Source organism: Somniosus microcephalus, chromosome 8 (assembly GCF_052327205.1).
Source record: "Somniosus microcephalus isolate GS21.2 chromosome 8, FLI_Smic_1.0, whole genome shotgun sequence".
Taxonomy (NCBI): domain Eukaryota; kingdom Metazoa; phylum Chordata; class Chondrichthyes; order Squaliformes; family Somniosidae; genus Somniosus; species Somniosus microcephalus.
The window spans coordinates 122,743,844-122,765,087 of record NC_140994.1 but is presented as its reverse complement, the minus strand read 5'-3'; the positions used below and the strand labels follow the sequence as shown (position 1 = coordinate 122,765,087).

Below are 21,244 nucleotides of genomic sequence, written 5' to 3'. Positions count from 1 at the left end.
CCAGGCCTCACACGCCAGGCCGCGCACCGGCCGGCCCTGAGGCCGCCTGATCTGCCACACGCGTGGCTTCGGCTCACTGCGTCCGGGCTCTGAGGAAAGGCAGAGCGAGAGGGGGAGGGAGGGAGGGAGGGACAGAGAGGAAATCAGGGAGAGACAGGGGGAGGGAGAGAAGAGGGGGCGGGCGAGGAGAGGCCGAGGCTTCGAGGCCTGCAGGTGGGGTAACCCTCGAAGGTTGCGGCGCCTGGCGGAGGCAGCGAGTCAAGAGGAAAAAAAGGGTGAAAGGTAGGAAAAGTAATCAGCTTAGAAAAAATATTTAGAAATGAATTAACTTTTTTAAAAAACAATTTCCCCTCCACACACACAGAAAGTGGGAAAAATAAACACACAGAAAGTGGGAAAAATAAATCAATAGTTAGAAATCAAGATGGCGGCCACTCACCTCAGCTTAGAAGGATTAGGCCCGCCCACACACACAATGAACCCCCCCCCACCCCCCGTAATGCACCGATTGGTCAACCATCACATCACTCAACGCTAATGAGCGGAATTTTGCCGTTTTTTGAAGCTTTTTTGTATACTGTCGGAACAATTTTTGTCTGACAAAAAAGTAAATACGCCTATTAGAGTCCCCTAATGATAAGCTTTCTTTTGATATAACATATGTGTAGGTACGCTCTATAACTTTTGATTGTATAGCCGGACAGACAGACAGAAAGACAAACAGAAAGACAGAAAGACCAACCGTTTTATATAGATATCGATAGATAGAAGATAGATAGATAGATGAAGGTGTGTATATTTTTTTTTATTCGTTCATGGGATGTGGGGGTCGCTGGCAAGGCCAGCATTTATTGCCCATCCCTAATTGCCCTCGAGAAGGTGGTGGTGAGCCGCCTTCTTGAACCACTGCAGTCTGTGTGGTGAAGGTACTCCCACAGTGCTGTTAGGGAGGGAGTTCCAGGAATTTGACCCAGCGATGATGAAGGAACAGCGATATACTTCCAAGTTAGGATGGTGTGTGATTGATGGGGAACATGGAGGTGGTGGTGTTTCCATGCGCTTGTTGCCCTTGTCCTTCTAGGTGGTAGAGGTCGTGGGTTTGGGAGGTGCTGCTGAAGAAGCCTTGGCGAGTTGCTGCAGTGCATCTTGTAGATGGTACACATTGCAATCACAGTGCGCCGGTGGTGGAGGGAGTGAATGTTTTTTTTCAGGTGGTTGATGGGCTGCCAATCAAGCAGGCTGTTTTGTCCTGGAAGGTGTCGAGCTTCTTGAGTGTTGTTGGAGCTGCACTCATCCAGGCAAGTGGAGAATATTCCATCACACTCCTTACTTGTGTCTTGTAGATGGTGGAAAGGCTTTGGTGAGCCAGGAGGCGAGACACTCACCTAAGAATACCTAGCCTTTGACCTCCTCTTGTTGCCACAGTATTTATGTGGCTGATCCAGTTAAGTTTCTGATCAATGATGACCCTCAGGATGTTGATGGTGGGGGATTCAGCGATGGTAATGCCGCTGAATTTCAAGGGGCGGTGGTTAGAATCTCGCTTGTTGGAGATAGTCATTGCCTGGCAATTGTGTGGCGCAAATGTTACCTGCCACTTATCAGCCCAAGCCTGAATGTCGTCCAGGTCTTATTGCGTGCGGGCATGGACTGCTTCATTATCTGAGGAGCAAATGGCACTAAACACTGTGCAGTCATCAGCGAACATCCCCATTTCTGACCTTATGTTGGAGGGAAGGCCATTGATGAAACAGCTGATGATTGAGTGTAGACTGAGGGGGCAGTAATTGGCTGGATTGGATTTGTCCTGCTTTTTGTGGACATACCTGGGCAGTTTTCCACATTGTCGGATGCAAGTGTTGGAACTTTACTGGAACAGCTTAGCTAGAGGCACGGCTAGTTCTGGAGCACAAGTCTTCAGCAATGTTGTCGGGGCCCATAGCCTTTGCTGTATCCAGTGCGCTCAGCCGTTTCTTTGTATCACGTGGAGTGAATTGAATTGGCTGAAGACTGGCTTCTGTGGTGTTGGGGACCATAGGAGGAGGCCAATATGGATCATCCACTCTGTACTTCTGGCTGAAGATGGTTGCAGACACTTCGGGCTCGATTTTAACTCAGGTGCGGGCTGTTGTCGTGTTATCTGAATTTCGTGTTTCCCACACGAATCTAAATGGATGTGGGAGATTGATGCAATTTTAACTCAATTGGCCAATTGATTTCCAGCGTGTGGGAAGCCTTTGCAAAGGGGCTTTTCATGACTGAAAGTCCCCTCCGATGACGTCATCATTGCTGCTGCATTTAAGGTCCACAGCAAGCCTTGCTTCTTCTGCAGGCTTCCAAGCTTCCTCCATTTGGTGTCAGAGGGACCTGCAGGAAAGATGACAAGCGGGAGGGCAAGAGCAGCTCCTCGCTTTGACGAGGCGGCACTGCAGGCATTGGTGGATGGGGCTAGGGCCAACAGGGAGGTCCTGTTCCCTTCATCAGGGAGGAAGAAGCCTCCCACTCAGACCAAGGCTGTGTGGATGCAGGTGGCTGAGGAGGTCAACTCCTTGGGAGTCACCCGCAGAACCTGCATACAGTGTAAGAAAAGATTTCATGACCTTCAGTGCACTGGAAAAGTGAGTATGAATTTCTCATCACCCTCAATCTGATCTCCATTGCCTTTCTTCACCAGCACTCAGCTTTAGCAATCTCTTCCTCCACATCCCACTTGACACTGACATCCATGCACCCTTAACCATTCCCTCTCTCTCTATGCTCACATTCACAGAACTATTCCACCAGGCAGCCCTCACACTCCCCATCACTCTGATGCTTTGAACACAACTGACAACACACAGGGAGGGCCCTTGGTCTTGCAACCTCACTCCATCTTTGTCTCCTTCTAAGTATCTATGCTATGCAATCTCTACACTCACTCCTTCATTCTCACTCAACTTCCACTTGTCTCCCTCATTGCAGGAAAAGAGAGCTCACAACAAGAGAGAGTGAGCCAGGGCAGGAGGAGGTCCACCCTCAATAGCCCACCTGGCCCCCTGGGAGGAGGCCGTCCTGGAAATCATGGGCATTGAGGATGATTCGCGCGTGGGGGATAGACAGACGGGTGCAACACAGCAAGCTGGTGACAGAAAAGTTTCCCATCTCTCTCTTTGACATTGCATGAGTCGCTGATAATGATTGTGAAGTTGTAACAGATGGACTTATGAGCATCTGCACAAAGCTATGTGCATGTAGCCTTTGCATCACATCTCTGACTCTTTCCTTTACTCCCCCACAGGACCATCACAAGCATCCGACCCCCCTAGCCAGGAAGAAGAGGCTGAGCAGCCAGACTCCTTAGAGGAAGCTGCAACCTCTGATGGCGCAGCGTCACTAGAATTCAGCGCACCCAGAACCAGTGCAGACACTCGCACTTCGGTGGGACCTTCGGGTCATAGAGTAGTGTTGTCATCTGGTGTATCACAGCTCACAAGTGAGCATCAGCAGATTGTGGAGACAGGGACAGCAGTGGAGAGTCCTAGTTGGAGGGCGCAGGACTCTGCCAGCTCGGCTCAGTAGCATGTCGACCCTCTGCCTCTGGGTCCATCCATAAGATCAGAGGTGATGGAACTCCAGGCACAGATGCAGGAGTCTCTGGCAGGTTTTGTCTCTAGGGTGGAGCGAATGGAGGAGTCCATAGCGAACATGAGCAGAGCATTTGTGGAGTCATTGGCATATGAACGCATCAACACGGAAAGGATGGCTACCTCCATGGAAATGATTGCTACCTCTGTGGTAAGGCTGGCAACCGTACAGGAGAGGATGGCTACGGTAGAGAGGAGGGGGGCTACGGCCATGGAGGAGCTTAGTTGCCATGGTATGTAAAACATGGTCATTGTTCAGAATAGAATGACATCTCTTGAGGAGTGATGGGCATCTATTGAACAGAGAAACCAGACCTTCATGGAAGTCCTTCTGAGTAGGACTGCCATTGCAGATACGGGTCCCCATGGCCCCCCTGATGTGCAGCAAGGTGCTCTCCAGCAACTTGCAGGCGCGGAGGGGGACCTGACCCATGAGAGGGAGGTTGGTGGCAGACCTCAAGGAAGTGGGGGTTCCTCTCCAAGCGCTCACACTTCCATGCCACGGCAGAGCCCTCGGTCGGAGCCCCAGCGGAGTCCACACCCAAGTGAGATAGACGTCTCAACCCCTGCACAGCCGCAGGAGCAGCAGACTGTTGACGAGCCCTCACAGGCTCGCAACCCCAGAGGATGCCTGCCAAAGGTGTCGAGACAGGAGCAGCAGGAAAGTGAGCAAGGGGCCTCCACAACTGCTGAAGCCACAGGGCAAGCACTACGTAGGAGCACGCGTAAGAGGAAGATAAAGCACAAGTAGTCACAAGGGTAGTCACTTGGGTGGAATTTTGTGTTTAGTGTAAAAATGCCATCACGTCGTAATTGTGCATAAAAATTCTGATGGCAAACGTTGCAGTTGTGGCGTCTGTCATTTCACTATTGGGACTTCCAGAGTGAGGCCTTAGGAATACTTGCAACTATCAGTATGGTGGTCAGAGTGCTTGGAATCCTCTGGTTCTTGGACATTGTCAATGCTCTGGTAAGAAGCTGCGAGGCAAAAGTGTTTGATTGACTAGGCTAAGCAAATCTGGCCAGGATGAGTGCGTTCCTTGCAGCCCGGGCAGCAATGTTCTCGCATAATGCTGCCGCTGGTTGATGGGCCTCTGCTGGATGTTCGTTTTCGCCCTCCTCCTCCTCCTACTCCTCATCTGAGGAGGATATGTGAGGAGCCATTTGCTCCTCAGGAATCTGCAAGCCACGATGCTGTGCCATGTTGTGAAGTGCACAGTAAACCACGACGATTCTGGAAACCCTGGCTGCTGAGTACTGCAGGGCTCCACCTGATCTATCCAGGTATCTGAAGCGCATCTTCAGCAAACCGATGGTTTGCTCGATTATGGCTCTGGTGGACATGTGGCTGGAGTTGTAACTCTCCTCAGCTTCGTTGGATGGGCTCCTCAACGGCATCCTGAGGGGATAGCCCTTGTCTCCAATAGCCATCCGTTAAGTTGGTCTGGCGGACTGAATAGCAGAGGCACACTAGACTGGCGCAGTGTGAAGAAGTCATGGCAACTGCCAGAGTACATGGCACAAACATGCAAAATTTCTTTCTTGTGGTCACACACCAACTGAACGTTAAGGGAGTGGAAGCCCTTGCGGTTGACAAAAATATCTGCATTGCGATGGGGTGTCGTAAGGGCCACATGTGTGCAGTCAACGACGCCCTGCACCCTTGGAAAGCCTGCCAGATGAGCTAATCCAACCACTCGCGCCGTGACACTTGCTCGATCCTTGGTGAAATGAATGTGATTGTGCGCGAGGGCAAAGAGGGCATCGGTTACCTGCGTGATGCAAGTGTGTGTGGCCGCCTGGGAGATGTCGCTGATGTCTGCTGCTGATCCCTGGAATGAGCCTGAGGCAAAAAAGTTGAGTGCAGTGGTGACTTTGATGGCCACTGGTAATGCTTGTCCACCTGGTCCTCTGGGCAGCAGGTCTTGCTGTAGCATTGCACAGATGTCAGTCACTACCTCTCACGAAAGTCGGAGCCGCCTTTGGCACTGCTGCTCAGACATGTTGAGATAGGTGACCCTGCATCTGTAGACCCTGTTTGGGGGTATCTCCTGCGCCGACGGGCTTCCAGGCGCTGGCCCCTTCTGGCCTGTGCAGCCTCAGGTGGGTGAGTAGCAGCCTGGCGCTTCTGCTGCTGTTGCTGATGCTGCTGTTGTTCCTGGTTCTGCTGCTGCCGTGGCTGGTGCTCGAGCTCCTCTAATGCCCAAATGGGAAGGAAATAAATGGCTCCCATGCTTCTAGTATATGCCTCTGTTGAGGAAGCACTGGGTGAATGTGGCGAGAGGGGTTTCCCAGGAGGCCACACTGGAGATGGGTGTGTGGCTCCAACCTTCCACAGGTGTGGTTAAGCCTTCTAAAAGTTGCCCCAGACCTGAGACCACTAAGTCCTGCCACCTGCAAATAATGGCTGATCAAATCTCCTCTTTAATGGTTGACCTGCAATTGATAGTCAGCAATCCAATTGTGCTCCCGCCAGGTTTCACATTCGTGATTCCCACCAGGCGTGTTTTACGTGGGAAAAGGGTTAAAGTTGCAAGGGCCTGTTAAAATAGGATTACAGAGGCCATTTAGTAGTAATTAAGGGCCTTAAAGACCAGTCCTGCCTGTTGGATGCGGGATGGAGTCGGGACCATCAGGCACGCCGGAGTTAAAATTGCTCAGAGTCGGGAACCAGGCCGGGGGGGGGTCCCGCCCACCAGTTTTTGCGATTTTAACCCCCCGCATTCCTCCAAGCCCGACTCCACGGCTCAATGAAAATCGAGCCCTTCAGCTTTGTCTTTTGCACTCACGTGCTGGGCTCCATCATCATTGAGGATGGGGATATTCATGGAGCCTCCTCCACCCGTTAGTTGTTTACTTGTCCATCACCATTCACGATTGGATATGGCAGGACTGTAGAGCTTTGATCTGATCCGTTGACTGTGGGATCGCTTAGCTCTGTCTATAAAATGCTGCTTCTGCTTTTTAGCATGCATGTAGTCCTGTGTTGCAGCTTCCCCAGGTTGGCACTTCATTTTTAGGTATGCTCTTCTACACTCCTTATTGAACCAGGGTTGGTCCCCTGGCTTGATGGTAATGGTAGAGTGAGGGATATGCCGGGCCATGAGGTTACAGATTGTGGTGGAATACAATTCTGCTGCTGCTGATGGCCCACAGCGCCTCATGGATGCCCAGTTTTGAGCTGCTAGATCTGTTCTGAATCTATCCCATTTAGCACGGTGGTAGTGCCACACAACACGATGGAGGGTGTCCTCAGTGTGAAGACGGGAAGTTGTCTCCACAATGACAGTGCAGTAGTCACTGCTACCTATGGTGTCATGGACAGATGTATCTGCGACAGATAGGTTGGTGAGGACGAGGTCAAGTAGGTTTTACCCTTGTGTTTTTTCTCTCACTACCTGTCGCAGGCCCAGACTGGCAGCTATGTCCTTCAGGATTCGGCCAGCTCGGTCAGTAGTGGTGGTACCGAGCCACTCTTGGTGACGGACATTGAAGTCCCCCACCCAGAGTACATTCTGTGCCCTTGCTACTCTTAGTGCTTCTTCCAAGTGGTGTTCAACATGGAGGAGTACTGATTCATCAGCTGAGGGAGGGCAGTAGGTGATAATCAGCAGGAGGTTTCCTTGCCCATGCTTGACCTGAAGCCATGAGACTTCATGAGGTCCGGAGTCAATGTCAAGGACTCCCAGGGCCACTCCCTCCCGACTGTATACCACTGTGCCGCCACCCCTGGTGGGTCTGTCCTGCCCGTGGGATGGTGATGGAGTTTGGGACATACCCAGGGATGGCGATGAAGGAGTTTGGGACATTGGTTGAAAGGGATGATTCTGTGAGTATGACTATGTCAGGCTGTTGCTTGACTAGTCTGTGGGACAGCTCTCCCAATTTTGGCACAAGTCCCCAGATGTTGGTGAGGAGGACTTTGCAGGGTTGACTGGGCTGGGTGTGCCGTTGTCGTGTCCATAGCCGGTGCCGAGGTCAATGCCGGGTGGCTCATCCGGTTTTATTCTTATTATTGTTTTTCGTAGCGGTTTGTTATAACTGAGTGGCTTGCTCGGCCATTATGGAGGCGTGTCTATGTGCGCAACAAGGTCCCACAAACAGCAATGAGATAAATAACCAGATACCTGTTTTAGTGGTGTTGGTTGAGGGAGAAATATTAGCCAGGACAATTCTCTTGCCACGATATTTTTTACATGCACCTGAGGAGAGGGGCCTTGTTTAATGTCTCATCTGACAGTGCAGTGCTTAGTGAATGTGAGCGCAGATTATGTGCTCAAATCTCTGGAGCAAGGCTTGAACCCAAGAACCTCGGATTCAGTGTGCTACCACTGAGCCATAGGTGTCTAGGGTTATATTAGCTATATTGAGCTTCAAGGGAATTCATCTTGGAAAACCTGCACCATTTGCTCATGTGTGCACACTTCTGCTCTGAATGCACCACACAATACGTTAGACAAGGCTTGTAAAAAAAGTGGGGGTAAGATCAGTATAAATTTTATTTAGCCTGCAGCTAGAAATGAAACACATTTAATCTCTCTGGTCTATTCATCTGTAATCTGCGGCATAGAGTGCAATTCAAAGAATGACCTTACCCGCAGGGTCGTGATTGTGGAGGGGTCTTTGATTCTGCCATCTTCATCCTTCAAGTTGTACCCTTCCGGCCTTTTGTCCCGCTCGCTGATTTTCCACAGTTTAACCGTCTTATCTATTTCCAAAAAATTAAAGAGTTAAGTTAACCCTACAGGAACATTTATTACATTGCCCATGTGAAATTCAGGCGTTAAATCCATTTAATTCAGATTATGAGCCTGGAATTTGTGACAACTATCACTGGGAATCCCTGCATGAAGTACAATATTCTCTTTTTCCCAGTTAGATGATGTCTACAGGGCTCAAACATCGAGAGGAGTCTTGGTACATTTTAGGTCACATTACACTCACACGTACATTCAGAAAGATGTATGGACAGAAATGTGCAGTTTGGTAGCACAGTAGAAGGATAGCAGTTGTGTAAGGAGTTCATGGACTTCTTTGTCACTAAGAATGATACCATCCATTCAGCTCCTCTCTGCCGCTTCCCCCCTTCCTTTGCTCACCAAACCAAACGTCCTCCAGGCTCCCCTGCCCCACCCTAGCCCTGAACCCACCTCTCTCTCATTTCCTCTCACACCTTCTCTGAGCTTATTTCGTCCATGAGACCCACCTCCTCACTAAACTGCAAGGGGCCACGATGGAGGAGGCGGCGGGTGGGCTGTGTTACGAGTGCCACTGGCGCAGCCTCTGTTCCGTGGCCCACTTCCTGATAGCATGAACTCAGCAGATTGGGAAAAATCACACAGGTAAGTCTGCCTTGCAGGCACGCACATGTCACTGGCACTGCGAGAGCTCCCAGTCCCACTGCTACCAGCACGTTCAAAACCCAGTTCAGAATTTGAGCCCACCATACAAAGTTCCCGTCCGCTAGAGAGGGTTAACAGAACCACAGAGGCAGGATTAGAGTAGGTGTACTGTTGTGTTTTACATTGGACCTATGAGGAGAGATTGGGTCGATTGGGCTTATACTCGCTGGAGTTTAGAAGAATGAGAGGGGATCTCATTGAAACTTATAAAATTCTAACAGGACTGGACAGACTAGATGCAGGAAGAATGTTCCCGATGGCCGGGGAGTCCAGAACCAGGGGTCACAGTCTAAGGATAAGGGGTAAGCCATTTAGGACTGAGATGCGGAGGAATTTCTTCACCCAGAGAGTGGTGAACCTGTGGAATTCTCTGCCACACAGGGCAGTTGAGGCTAATTCATTAAATATATTCAAGAAGGAGTTGGATATATTTCTTGAGGCTAAAGGGATCAAGGGATAGGGGGAGAAAGCAGGAACAGGGTACTGAATTTGGATGATCAGCCATGATCTCATTAAATGGCAGAGTAGGCTCGAGGGGCTGAATGGCCTACTCCTGCTCCTATCTTCTATGTTTCTACGGACGTATACTTGAAAAGGAAAAATCTGCAGGGTTATGGGGAACGAGCAGGGTGGGGAGTGGGACTAATTGAACAGCACTTTCAAAGAGCCGGCACAGGCATGATGGGCTGAGTGGCCTCCTTCTGTGCTGTAAGATTCTAGGATTCTAACCTGATGATAGGTTACAGTGACAAAAGGCAGGCCATTTTAATTACCGGTCCCACCGTATTAAATGTGTTAAACACCAGCTCCAGGCGCGCTTAATCTTTCACAGACAATTGATATCAAAGGACGGTGATTCTGAAGAGCCCATTTTGTTCCCACAAACACTGTATAACAGCTGCCGCTGAGACCTCATGAATTGTTAATACCGTGAAAAATGATTTTTATAATGAGGCTCTCTAACTGCAGATTCTGTACATCACACAGGGCAGCTGCATGATACAGGAGATGATTACAGTGATTTAAAAAATATATATATATATTCCAAATATGTCTCTTTAATGACATATGGAAGCTTCTCAAGCAAATTGTTATCAGTGAACCAGTTGTATTAGAATATTTATCAAATATTAAGAGGTCCTTGATTCATTACAACTCCCCCCTCCCCTCCCCTCCCTCAATATGCTCGGTCTTTGCTCCTCCACCTCATTTCTGCTGCATATAAAAATAGGATTCTCTCTCCTTTGCCCTCACCCCCACCTCTTTGTATCAGGCACCATCCTAGGCTGAGGGGGCAACCAATAAAACCAGCCCACTGCCATGTTGCTCTGTCACTGACTGTGCGGAAGTGTGACTACATGGCCAGGGATGCCTCTCTTTCCCTCTCCCCCGCTCTCCTTCCCAATGGGAAAATGCCATGTGTCTGGCTGGCACCTCCCCAGAAGGCTTGTATCCACACCCTGACCCCTGCTACTTTTTGGTTCGATATGCTGCAAATCCAAGGCACTGTGCCACTGTAGCCTGCCTCAATTTTTTTTATTTTTAGTAAAACACCACTAAATGCCACCTATAATTTTTCTCCCAGGCTCTGCTTGCAAAAGTGTCCAGGAGATTAATCTCTAATTTCTGGACAATCTTGGAGGGTTGGCATCCCTACACAACTCCCCAGTGGGATATATGTATCCAATCACGTTATGACATTTAAAAAATAACACGATGGCCTAGAAATTCGTCTCGGGCAGTGGTGCAAAGCGGGCGGTATCGGGTCGGCCGCCCGTTACACGCAGCGATTGATATTCAGTTCCATTGGCTGCAAGAACTGAATGTCAGACGCTGCGTATAATGGGCGGCCAACCCGATACCGCCCGCTTTGTGCCACCGCCCGAGAGGAATTTCTAGGCTGTGTGTTCTGTGTTTTATTCATAGTGGGGAGAATTACAATTGTTTGACAGGCTTGTGACAGCCATATTGAAAATCTCCATACCAGAGATTTCAGCAGATGGGAATGGGTGGACAATCTAAAGCTTTGCTCGATCAGGGAGTTTATAGAGAACTATCAGGAACTTAAACGAGGGGAGCGGAGTTCAGCCCAGGAAATGGGGGGGGGGGGGTGGTATCTGTTCGAGGTATTTAAAATGTTAAAAGTGATTGATAAGGTACATAACAGAGAAACTATTTCATCTGATGGGGGAATCAATAACAAGGGGACATCACCTAAAAATTTGAGCTAGGCTATTTAGAGGGAAATCAGGAAGCACTTTTCTCCACACAGAGCGTAGTGGAAATGAGGAACTTTCTCCCCAAGAAGGCTGTGGATGCTGGGGGTCAATTGGAGTTTTCAAGACCGAGATCGATCGATTTTTGTTGGGTAAGGGTATCAAAGGATATGGAGCGAAGGCGGGTAAAGTAGGGTTGAGGCACAGATCAGCCATGATCTGATTGATAGGCGGAGCTGGCCCGAGGGACTGAATGGCCTACTCCTGTCCCTAATGTTCCTGGACTGTGGCAGGAGCGAGATTGATGTCCGAATGACCGTTACTCGCTCCATGCTATTCTTGGGTCCTCAACTGAACACCAGCTACTTTAACTGCAGCAGATTTGCAATTTTAAGAGTGTTACCGGAAACACAGCCTATGGCAAAGCAGGTATGCCATTTTACATTCAAACCACAGCCAGTAGCACCCGCCTAAAACCTACCATTGGTTGAGAGAAGGAAGTAGGCGGCATTTTGCTGGGGTAGCCACCTGATTTTATTTATCTTCTCTTCGATCTCTAGACTCTTCAGGTAGTCAAACTCTGGCTCATGGCTCTGGAAAGTGCTGTAAACATTATATTCTCCTCTGCGATGAGACTGGTTTTTACTCTGAGGGCAAACAAAAAAACACACAAAATATAAAGTCGTCCAGAATATCTGTTACTACAGTACCACAGAATGGTGCCAATAGCATTGGCCATTATTGGTTTGATTTTTTTTTAATTCTCAATACCGCAGAGATTTAAAAGTATAATCCTAGACATTGTTTCTTTCACAATATGCTCAGAGGAGCCACATGCCATAATAATAATAATAATAATGGTGGCAGTGTGCAGCATCACATCAACATATCTCAAAGAGCTTCACACAAGGCGTTACTTTTTGGAGTGCAGTGACTCTAGTGACATAGGCAACCATCACCTTCAGGTCACTCACAAGTGACGTGATGATTTGCTGCAACATGATTTGCATCCTTGTGTAAACAAGCACAGAAATGTCTGAACAAGTCTTTTCCTGAAGGCCATCCCCTTGTAACAGTTTTTGGTTTCTGTAGGTTCGGCGTGAGATAAGGCGTGGTGGTGACAGAACCACAGGCAGAAGTCTAGCTCACAGCATCACAGTCCTAGTTTCCCCAAGTTTCTTATCCTCCAGGTTTTCTTCTGATATTCTCCTCGTAACCCACCTCATGTTGGGATAGAATTCCACAGGCACCATTATTCCTACAGTTGGTCAAGGCTGGGGACATGCCGTATGGTGCATCCCTGTACAGCCCACTTTAGAATAATGGTCTTTAAAATGGAGACAGTGGGAACATGTTGTCAAAGGAAGGCCTCTACCGAGAGAACAAAATATTGAACATGAGGACACGAGAGCTTCGGATGCCCCATTTACCAGTTTTACAGCTACCTTTGATTTCACTGGTATTTCAATGGCCTTGTACCATTAAGCACTGATTATACCTTTGAGTATCAAATAAAAAATGCAACAGAGCCTTGATCAGACTATATCCTAGGCAATGGCGCAGAGCTAGTTTCCCTCGGGACAATCCCAATGTTCACACACTCCTCTCCCTAGTGTTTTCTAGTGCAATCTGAACTCACGAACGAACCTCTTCACCCTGCCCCACCCACCTCACATCCACAACTTTTGAGTTGTACAATGCTGGGGCTAAACAGGTTCATTAAATATCTATCTCACCAAATAGCACTCTCGTTACAATTGTGTTTGTGCTCAAACCTCATATAAGCACATTCTGACGAAATTGGAAAGAAAATTAAGGTTGTCCCTTGAACGCTCATCTCGGATGGGGAATGCCTGGAGGACTGGTCAAATAAATACCAATATAGATGGTCCTGATCCCTGCAGATATAGATTCAATGGTCTGGCTCCTGCCCTCCAGAATTATTAACATTGAGGTCATGAAAGGGAGATGTACTGGAGGCACCAAGGAAATTATTGGCACTTTTAGTGAAGAGCTTTAGAAAGTTTCAATATCCACTCCTGTGGGTATAAACATTTAATCATATTGGATTGCAACAATTGGAGTTAATTTTCGGGAAGGACAGTGAAGCTGGGAAACCAGCTGAGAAGCAAAAAGAGGTGAAAGTTATTGTTTAGCGCTTCTCATGTAAAGACAATGGGCAGGATTTTCATTGGGCCATGGAGGCGGGATTGGAGGCATGTGGGGGGTTAAAATCCCGAAATCGGGGGGCACGAACCCAACCCGCCCTCAACCCGTCTCCATGCCATTTTCAAAGGAGGCAGGTACCCGACCCGCACTGGGACCCGACTCCCCGAGGCGGGAAGGGGATTAGTGCCAATTAAGTGCCTGTTAACAGGTAGTTAACAGACAGTTTTTAGCCTAATCCCTATTTTCATTCTTGAAGTGTGGGATTCCCGATGGCTCCAAGCCATGCCAAGTTAGCAAGGCGGGCTGAAGGGCTTGGAGGGGTCGAGATGTCCGGTGTTCAGGTGAGTGATGGGTGCATGAATGAAGAGGTAAGTGTGCTTGGTGTGTTTAAAGAAGTTTTACTTACCTTTACAGCCTTCCTTCCTTCAGGTCTCGGGAGTCCCTCATCTCACCAGCACAGAAAGCAGAATGGCCGCGATCTGTCAAAAATTGCAGCATTCAGCTTTCTGTTCTGGAGAGATCTCTAAATCATCCTGAGAGGAAGGAATTAACTTGGAGTACAGTGTTTGACAGCTTCAAACAGCTGTGAAACTCTGATACTTCATCTGTCAAAAGGTCTTGACAGATGAAATATCAATCTGTGACGTCACCTGTTGCCGGGTGGCCCTTAATTGGCCTGCTGAGCCCACTGGGCGGGCTCAACAAAGTCAATCAAGTCAAAATCGCGTGGGTTGGCTACAACTCGATGGAGGCGGGGCTACAACCCCGGAAATTGTAGTCCCGCCTCCTACCCGCCTCCTCAATGAAAATCCTGCCCAATAAGTTAGTCCCGACAGCATCAACCAGCCATCTAGAAGAGAATCTGGAGTTCTTCAATGCATTAAATAGTGAAAATGGTTAGTGAATTAGTAACAAGGGGCATAAACTCGGAATGTCACTAGAATGATAAATGGGGTAGTTAGAAGACATTAGAAAACAGAGTAGGGGTTAAAGGTAGTTACTCAGGCTAGTGGAGAGTGGGAAGTGGTATTCCACAAGGATCAGTGCTGGGAGGACTATTCTACACTATTTACATAAACAATATGGACTCGGGAATCAGAAGTACAATTTCAAAATTTGCAGACAACACCAAATTGGGTGACGTAGTTAATATAGAGGAGGACTGGGACAAAATACGGGAAGAAATTAATAAACTTGCAGAAAGGGAGTGTAATTGGCAAATGAACTTCAATATAGATAAGAGTGAGGTGGTACATTTTGATAGGAAGAATGAGACCACATACTCCTTGGAAAGCTAAATGGGGTTGAGGAGCAGAGGGATCTGGGGTACAGATACACAAATCACTTAAAGTATCGATGCAGGTTAATAAGGCCATAAAAAAAAGCAAACAAAGCACTGGGGTTCATTTTTTAGAGGGACTGAATTGAAAAGCAGAGAAGTTATGTTAAACTTGTATAGAACCTGTAGAGGCCGACACTCAAGTGGTGTACTGAGGGAGTTTTGCACTGTCGGAGGTGCCATATTTCGCATGCTCTTAGGAGTACGTAAACGATCCCATAGCACTATTTCGGAGAAGAGCAGGGCAGTTCTCACTGGTGTCCTGGCCAATATTTATCCCTCAACCAACATCACTAAAAACAGGTAATCTGGTCATTATCTCATCGCTGTTTGTGGGATCGCGTTCCCTACATTACAACAGCGACTACACCAAAAAAGTACTTCATTGGCTATAAAGCGCTTTGGGACATCCTGAAGTCGTGAAAGGCGCTATATAAATGCAAGTCTTTCTTTAGGCTTACAAGTTGAAGAGTCAGTTGGACTGCTGGTGCTCAAAGAACTTCACCTCAGCATGAATCAGTAGAGGGCAGAGGGAAAAAGATTAAATTTGTAGGAGCAGATGCAGTTAACAGTGAGATCAGTAATCAGTTTCCTCCATTTATTAGCCTACTAAACCCTTCTGACAATGCCCCAATTTGAAACTTGCAGGAACACACCATTAGTTCCTCTCCATAGGAGAGCAGTGTTGTGCGGTTTAGTTTCGATTTTCGAGACACTGAGATTGACACTGCTGTTTTCTGGTGTGGAGAATAGAACTCCAGGACAGGGATTAGTGTGTGTTGTGAGCTGATTGATTGCGACACAAGAGCCTAGGGCTGTTTTCTGATTTGACTGCTGGCAGCTGGAAAGTCAGTGAACAAGTCAATGACCAAGGAATGATACAGTCAGACTTTGTAAGCCAAATAATAAAAAGACAGCAGGCCATTGATCCAGCCAATGGTACTCATTCTTTTTCCTGGTTACTTTATCTTAAGATCTCAATGTGGTCAACATTGCCTCCAAATTTGCTTCTCAGCTTCTTGTGGCTCACTGGTTAAATACACAGCCCACTGTGATACTGATTCAAACAAAGCAAGAAAGCTCCAATCTGGGATCCCAGCCAGGTCATAGTTCAAGTGCTACAAGTGGCTTTGGCGGGGAAAAGCACAAGGTTCCTGATCATTTTCCAGTGATCCCTTCTGGAAATGTGTGAGCAGATGTGAAGACAGTGCTCGAACATGATGGTCCATCCATTGGCTTAATAGGCTGTTGACACTCTAGGCTCACCTATGAAGACAGAGGCCAGTGTCGGGAGCGGTGAGAGCGGAGGTTCAGTGTGTATTTAAACTCACTTTCGCGGGCTTTTTTACAGAGGCCATTGTCGGGAGCGGTGAGAGCGGAGCTTCAGTGAGTATATAAACTCACTTTCGCGGGCTTTTTTACAGAGGCTTACCAATCTCGCAGACCGGCGGCGGCGTACCAGAGCCACGTCATGATTCAAAACGTGACGTGGGCAGGAGGAAGCAGCTGTTTGGGTGAGTACTTATACTATTCTATAGTTTGACAGTTAAAGTTCATAGTTTATAAAATTTAGAACGTCTTAATTTTGTGGTTATAGTTTCTAAGGTCTCTGTTGTGTAGCAAGGAGTGCTAGTAAACAAGGGCCCTTGAGTATATCATTTAATTGTAGTATAATTGGTGGTATTGATTTAATTTAAATTAATTAAAGGGTAAGTCATGGCAGCAAAGCTCGGCCCCGTGGCATGCTCCTCCTGCACTGTGTGAGAAATCAGGGACACTTCCTGTGTCCCTGATGACCATGTGTGCAGGAAGTGTATCCAGCTGCAGCTACTGGCAGACCCCATTGCGGCACTGGAGCTGGGAATGGATACATACTGGAGCATTCGCAATGCTGAGGACGTCGTGGATATCACGTTTAATCAGTTGGTCACACCGCAGGTAAAGGCTGCACAGGCAGGAAGGGAATGGGTGACCGCCAGGCAGAGTAGTAGGCGCAGGCAGGTAGTGCAGAGGTCCCCTGTGGCCATCCGACCCTCAAACAGATATACCACTTTGGATATTGTTGGGGAGGATGGCTTATCGGGGGAAGGCAGCAGCAACCAACTTCCTGGCACCATGGGTGGTTCTGCTGCACGGGACAGGAGGAAAAACAGCGGGAGAGCTATAGTGATAGGGGATTCTATTGCAAGGGGAATAGATAGGCGTTTCTGCGGCCGCAAACGAGACTCCAGGATGGTATGTTGCCTCCCTGGTGCAAGGGTCAAGGATGTCTCAGAGCAGCTGCAGAACATTTTGGAAGGGAAGGGTGAACAGCCAGTTGTCGTGGTGCATATAGGTACCAACGATATAGGTAAAAAATGGGATGAGGTCCTAAAAGCTGAATATAGGGAGTTAGGAGGTAAATTATAAAATAGGACCTCAAAGGTAGTAATCTCAGGATTGCTACCAGTGCCACGTGCTAGTCAGAGTAGAAATAGAAGGATATTTCAGATGAATACGTGGCTAGAAGAATGGTGCAAGGGGGAGGGATCAAATTCTGCATTAGAACCGGTTCTGGGGGAGGTGGGACCAGTACAAACTGGATGGTTTGCACCTGGGCAGGACCGGGACCGATGTCCTAGGGGGAGTGTTTGCTAGTGCTGTTGGGGAGGGTTTAAACTAAAATGGCAGGGGGTTGGGAACCTGTGCAGGGAGACAGAGGAAAGGGAAACCAGGATAGAAGCAAAAGACAGGAAGGAGAAAAGCAAAAGTGGAAGTCAGAGAAATCAAGGGTGTAAATCAAACATGGCCGCAGTAAACAATCATTCTAAAAGGTCTAAGAGTGTTAAAAAAACAAGCCTGAAGGCTTTGTGTCTTAATGCGAGGAGCATTCGCAATAAGGTGGATGAATTAGCTGCGCAAATAGATGTAAACGGATATGATACAATTGGGATTACGGAGCCATGGCTCCAGGGTGACCAAGGCTGGGAATTCAACATCCAGGGGTATTCAATATTCAGGAAGGACAGGCAAAAAGGAACAGGCGGTGGGGTAGCATTGCTGGTTAAAGAGGAGATTAACACAATAGTAAGGAAGGATATTAGCTCTGATGATGTGGAATCCGTATGGGTAGAGCTGAGAAATACCAAGGGGCAGAAAACATTAGTGGGAGTTGTATACAGACCCCCAAACAGTAATACTGAGGTTGGGGATGGCACTAAACGGGAAATTAGAGATGCGTGCAATAAGGGCACAGCAGTTATCATGGGTGACTTTAATCTACATATAGATTGGGCTAACCAAATTAGTAACAATACTGTGGAAGAGGAATTCCTAGAGTGTATACGGGATGGTTTCCTGGACCAATATGTCGAGGAACCAACTAGAGATCAGGCCATCTTAGACTGGGTATTATGTAATGAGAAAGGATTAATTAGCAATCTTGTTGTGCGAGGCCCCTTGGGGAGGAGCGATCATAATATGATAGAATTCTTCATTAAGATGGAGAGTGAAGTCGTTGATTCAGAGACTTGGGTACTGAATTTAAATAAAGGAAACTACGATGGTATGAGGCGTGAGTTGGCTAGGATGGATTAGGGAATGTTACTTAAAGGGTTGACGGTGAAAAGGCAATGGCAAACATTTAAAGATTGCATGGATAAACTACAGAATTTGTTCATCCCTGTTTGGCATAAAAATAAAACAAAAAAGGTGACTCAACCGTGGCTAACAAGGGAAATTAGGGATAGCATAAGATCCAAGGAGAGGACATATAAATTGGCCAGAAAAAGCAGTAAACCTGAGGATTGGGAGCAGTTTAGGATTCAACAAAGGAGGACAAAGGGATTAATTAAGAGGGGGGAAATAGAGTATGAGAGTAAGCTTGCAGGGAACATAAAAACTGACTGTAAAAGCTTTTATAGATATGTGAAGAGAAAAAGATTGGTGAAGTCAAGTGTAGGTCCCTTGCAGTCAGAATCAGGGGAATTATAATGGGGAACAAAGAAATGGCAGACCAATTAAATACATATTTTGGTTCTGTCTTCACAAAGGAGGACACAAATAAACTCCCAGAGATGTCAGGGAACATAGGGTCTGATGAAAGGGAGGAACTGAAAGAAATCAGTATTTGTAGGGAAATGGGGTTAGGGAAATTGATGGGATTGAAGGCCGATAAATCCCCAGGGTCTGACAATCTACATCCTAGGGTACTTAAGGAAGTGGCCCTAGAAATAGTAGATGCATTGCTGATCATCTTACAACATTCGATGGAATCTGGAACAGTACCCATGGATTGGAGGGTAGCTAATGTTACCCCACTATTCAAAAAAGGTGGTAGAGAGAAAACGGGTAATTACAGACCGGTAAGCCGGACATCAGTAGTGGGGAAAATGCTAGAGTCCATTATAAAAGATGTAATAGCAGAGCACTTGGAAAACAGTGACAGGATCGGACAAAGTCAACATGGATTTACAAAAGGTAAATCGTGCTTGACTAATCTACTGGAATTTTTTGAGGATGTAACTAGTAAAATAGATAAGGGAGAACCAGTGGATGTGGTATATTTGGACTTTCAGAAGGCTTTCGATAAGGTCCCGCATAAGAGATTAGCATGTAAAGTTAAGGCACATGGGATTGGGGGCAAGGTATTGACTTGGCTAGAGAACTGGTTGGCAGACAGAAAGCAAAGAGTTGGAATAAACGGTTCTTTTTCCGAGTGGCAGGCAGTGACTAGTGGGGTACCGCAGGGATCGGTCCTTGGACCACAGCTATTCACAATATATATTAATGAACTAGACAAGGGAACTAGATGTAATATCGCCAAATTTGCAGACGACACAAAGCTGGGTGGGCGTGCGTGCTGTGAGGAGGATGCCGAGAAACTACAGGATGATTTGGACAGGTTGGGTGATTGGGCAGAAGCTTGGCAGATGCAATATAACGTGGATAAATGTGAGGTTATCCACTTTGGTGGCAAAAACAGGGAGGCAGATTATTATCTGAATGGCAATAGATTGGGAGAAGGGGAAGTGCAATGAGACCTGGGTGTCCTTGTGCACCAATTGCTGAAGGTAAGCATGCAGGTGCAGCAGGTGGTTAAGAAGGTAAATGGTATGCTGGCCTTCATAACGAGAGGATTCGAGTACAGGAGCAAGGATGTCTTGCAGTCGTACACGGCCTTGGTGAGACCACATCTTGAGTATTGTGTGCAGTTTTGGTCGTCTTATCTGAGGAAGGATGTTCTTACCATGGAAGGAGTGCAGCGACGATTCACCAGACTGATACCTGGGATGGCAGGAATGACGTATGAAGAGAGATTGGGTTGATTAGGCTTATATTCGCTAGAGTTTAGAAGAATGAGAGGGATCTCATTGCAACTTATAAAATTCTAACAGGACTAGACAGACTAGATGCAGGAAGGCTGTTCCCGATGGCGGGGGAGTCCAGAACCAGGGGTCACAGTCTAAGGATAAGGGGTAAGCCATTTAGGACAGAGATGAGGAGGAATTTCTTCACCCAGAGAGTGGTGAACTTGTGGAATTCTCTACAACAGAAGACATTTGAGGCCAATTCATTAAATATATTCAAGAAGGAGTTAGATATATTTCTTAAGGCTAAGGGGATCAAGGGATATGGGGAGAAGGCAGGGACAGGGTACTGAATTTGGATGATCAGCCATGATCGCATTGAATGGTGGAGCAGACTCGAGCGGCCGAATGGTCTACTCCTGCTCCTATCTTCTATGTTTCAGCCAGCACCTGTGGAACAGTAACCTAACAGCAGTCACCACCCTCAAGTGACAAGAGGCTGGGGGAGAAAATTAAGAGGGAAAATTGGAAGGAGATGGGGATAAAAATTGTAATTTACATTTTTAAGTCAGTTTCAGAAAAATTGCAGTTTTAACATGGTAAGGATCCCAAGGAAGGGGGTTGGTGGTGGATGGGGTGGGGGGTACGGGCATGGGGGGAGGTATCTACATGGACATTCAGTGTGCATTTCTTTTTGTCATCAGCTTTGTCACTGAGAAAGATACCTCTAGGATGGCTATCTGAGTCTGGAAACTCCACCACCACCACCACCCACCCCTGCCTTGCGACCTCCACTGCCAGAAAGGAGAAGGGCTGCAGGAGCATGGGAACACCATTGCCTCCATGTTCCCGTTCAGGCCACGCACCATTCCAAATTGGACATATATCACTGTTCTGTCTTTGTCGCTGGGTCAAAATCCTGGAACTCCCTACCTAATAGCACTGTGGGAGCGCCTTCACCACGACTGCAGCGGTTGAAGGCGGCAGCTCACCACCACCTTCTCAAGGGCAATTAGGGATAGGCAATATCCTAAGAATGAATATTAAAAATAAAATGGCAGCAGTTTGTACTAAAGTGCCTCTGAACCTTCCCTGGCAGGCAACCCTGCCCCAAGGTGGCCACAGGGATTTCGGTCCTTTAATTCAAACCAGTACAGAAGGCAGAATTCAAGGGTTGCTACTGTGCTTCACGTCAGATTGGTACAAT

General features: G+C 47.5%; 1 protein-coding gene across 5 annotated transcripts in view; it reads right to left on the bottom strand.

Annotated features, from left to right (window-relative positions):
- LOC147113769 (serine/threonine-protein phosphatase 2A 55 kDa regulatory subunit B beta isoform) overlaps nt 1-21,244 on the bottom strand; it is a 688,656-nt gene that overhangs the window by 117,305 nt on the left and 550,107 nt on the right. For all 5 annotated transcript variants that reach the window (XM_085995085.1, XM_085995087.1, XM_085995086.1 and 2 more), the window contains 2 exons: nt 11,723-11,888; nt 8,219-8,331 (listed from right to left, as the gene is read on the bottom strand). In XM_085995085.1, the coding sequence (XP_085851211.1) occupies nt 8,219-8,331; nt 11,723-11,888 (279 nt within the window). The remainder of the gene's footprint in view (nt 1-8,218; nt 8,332-11,722; nt 11,889-21,244) is intronic.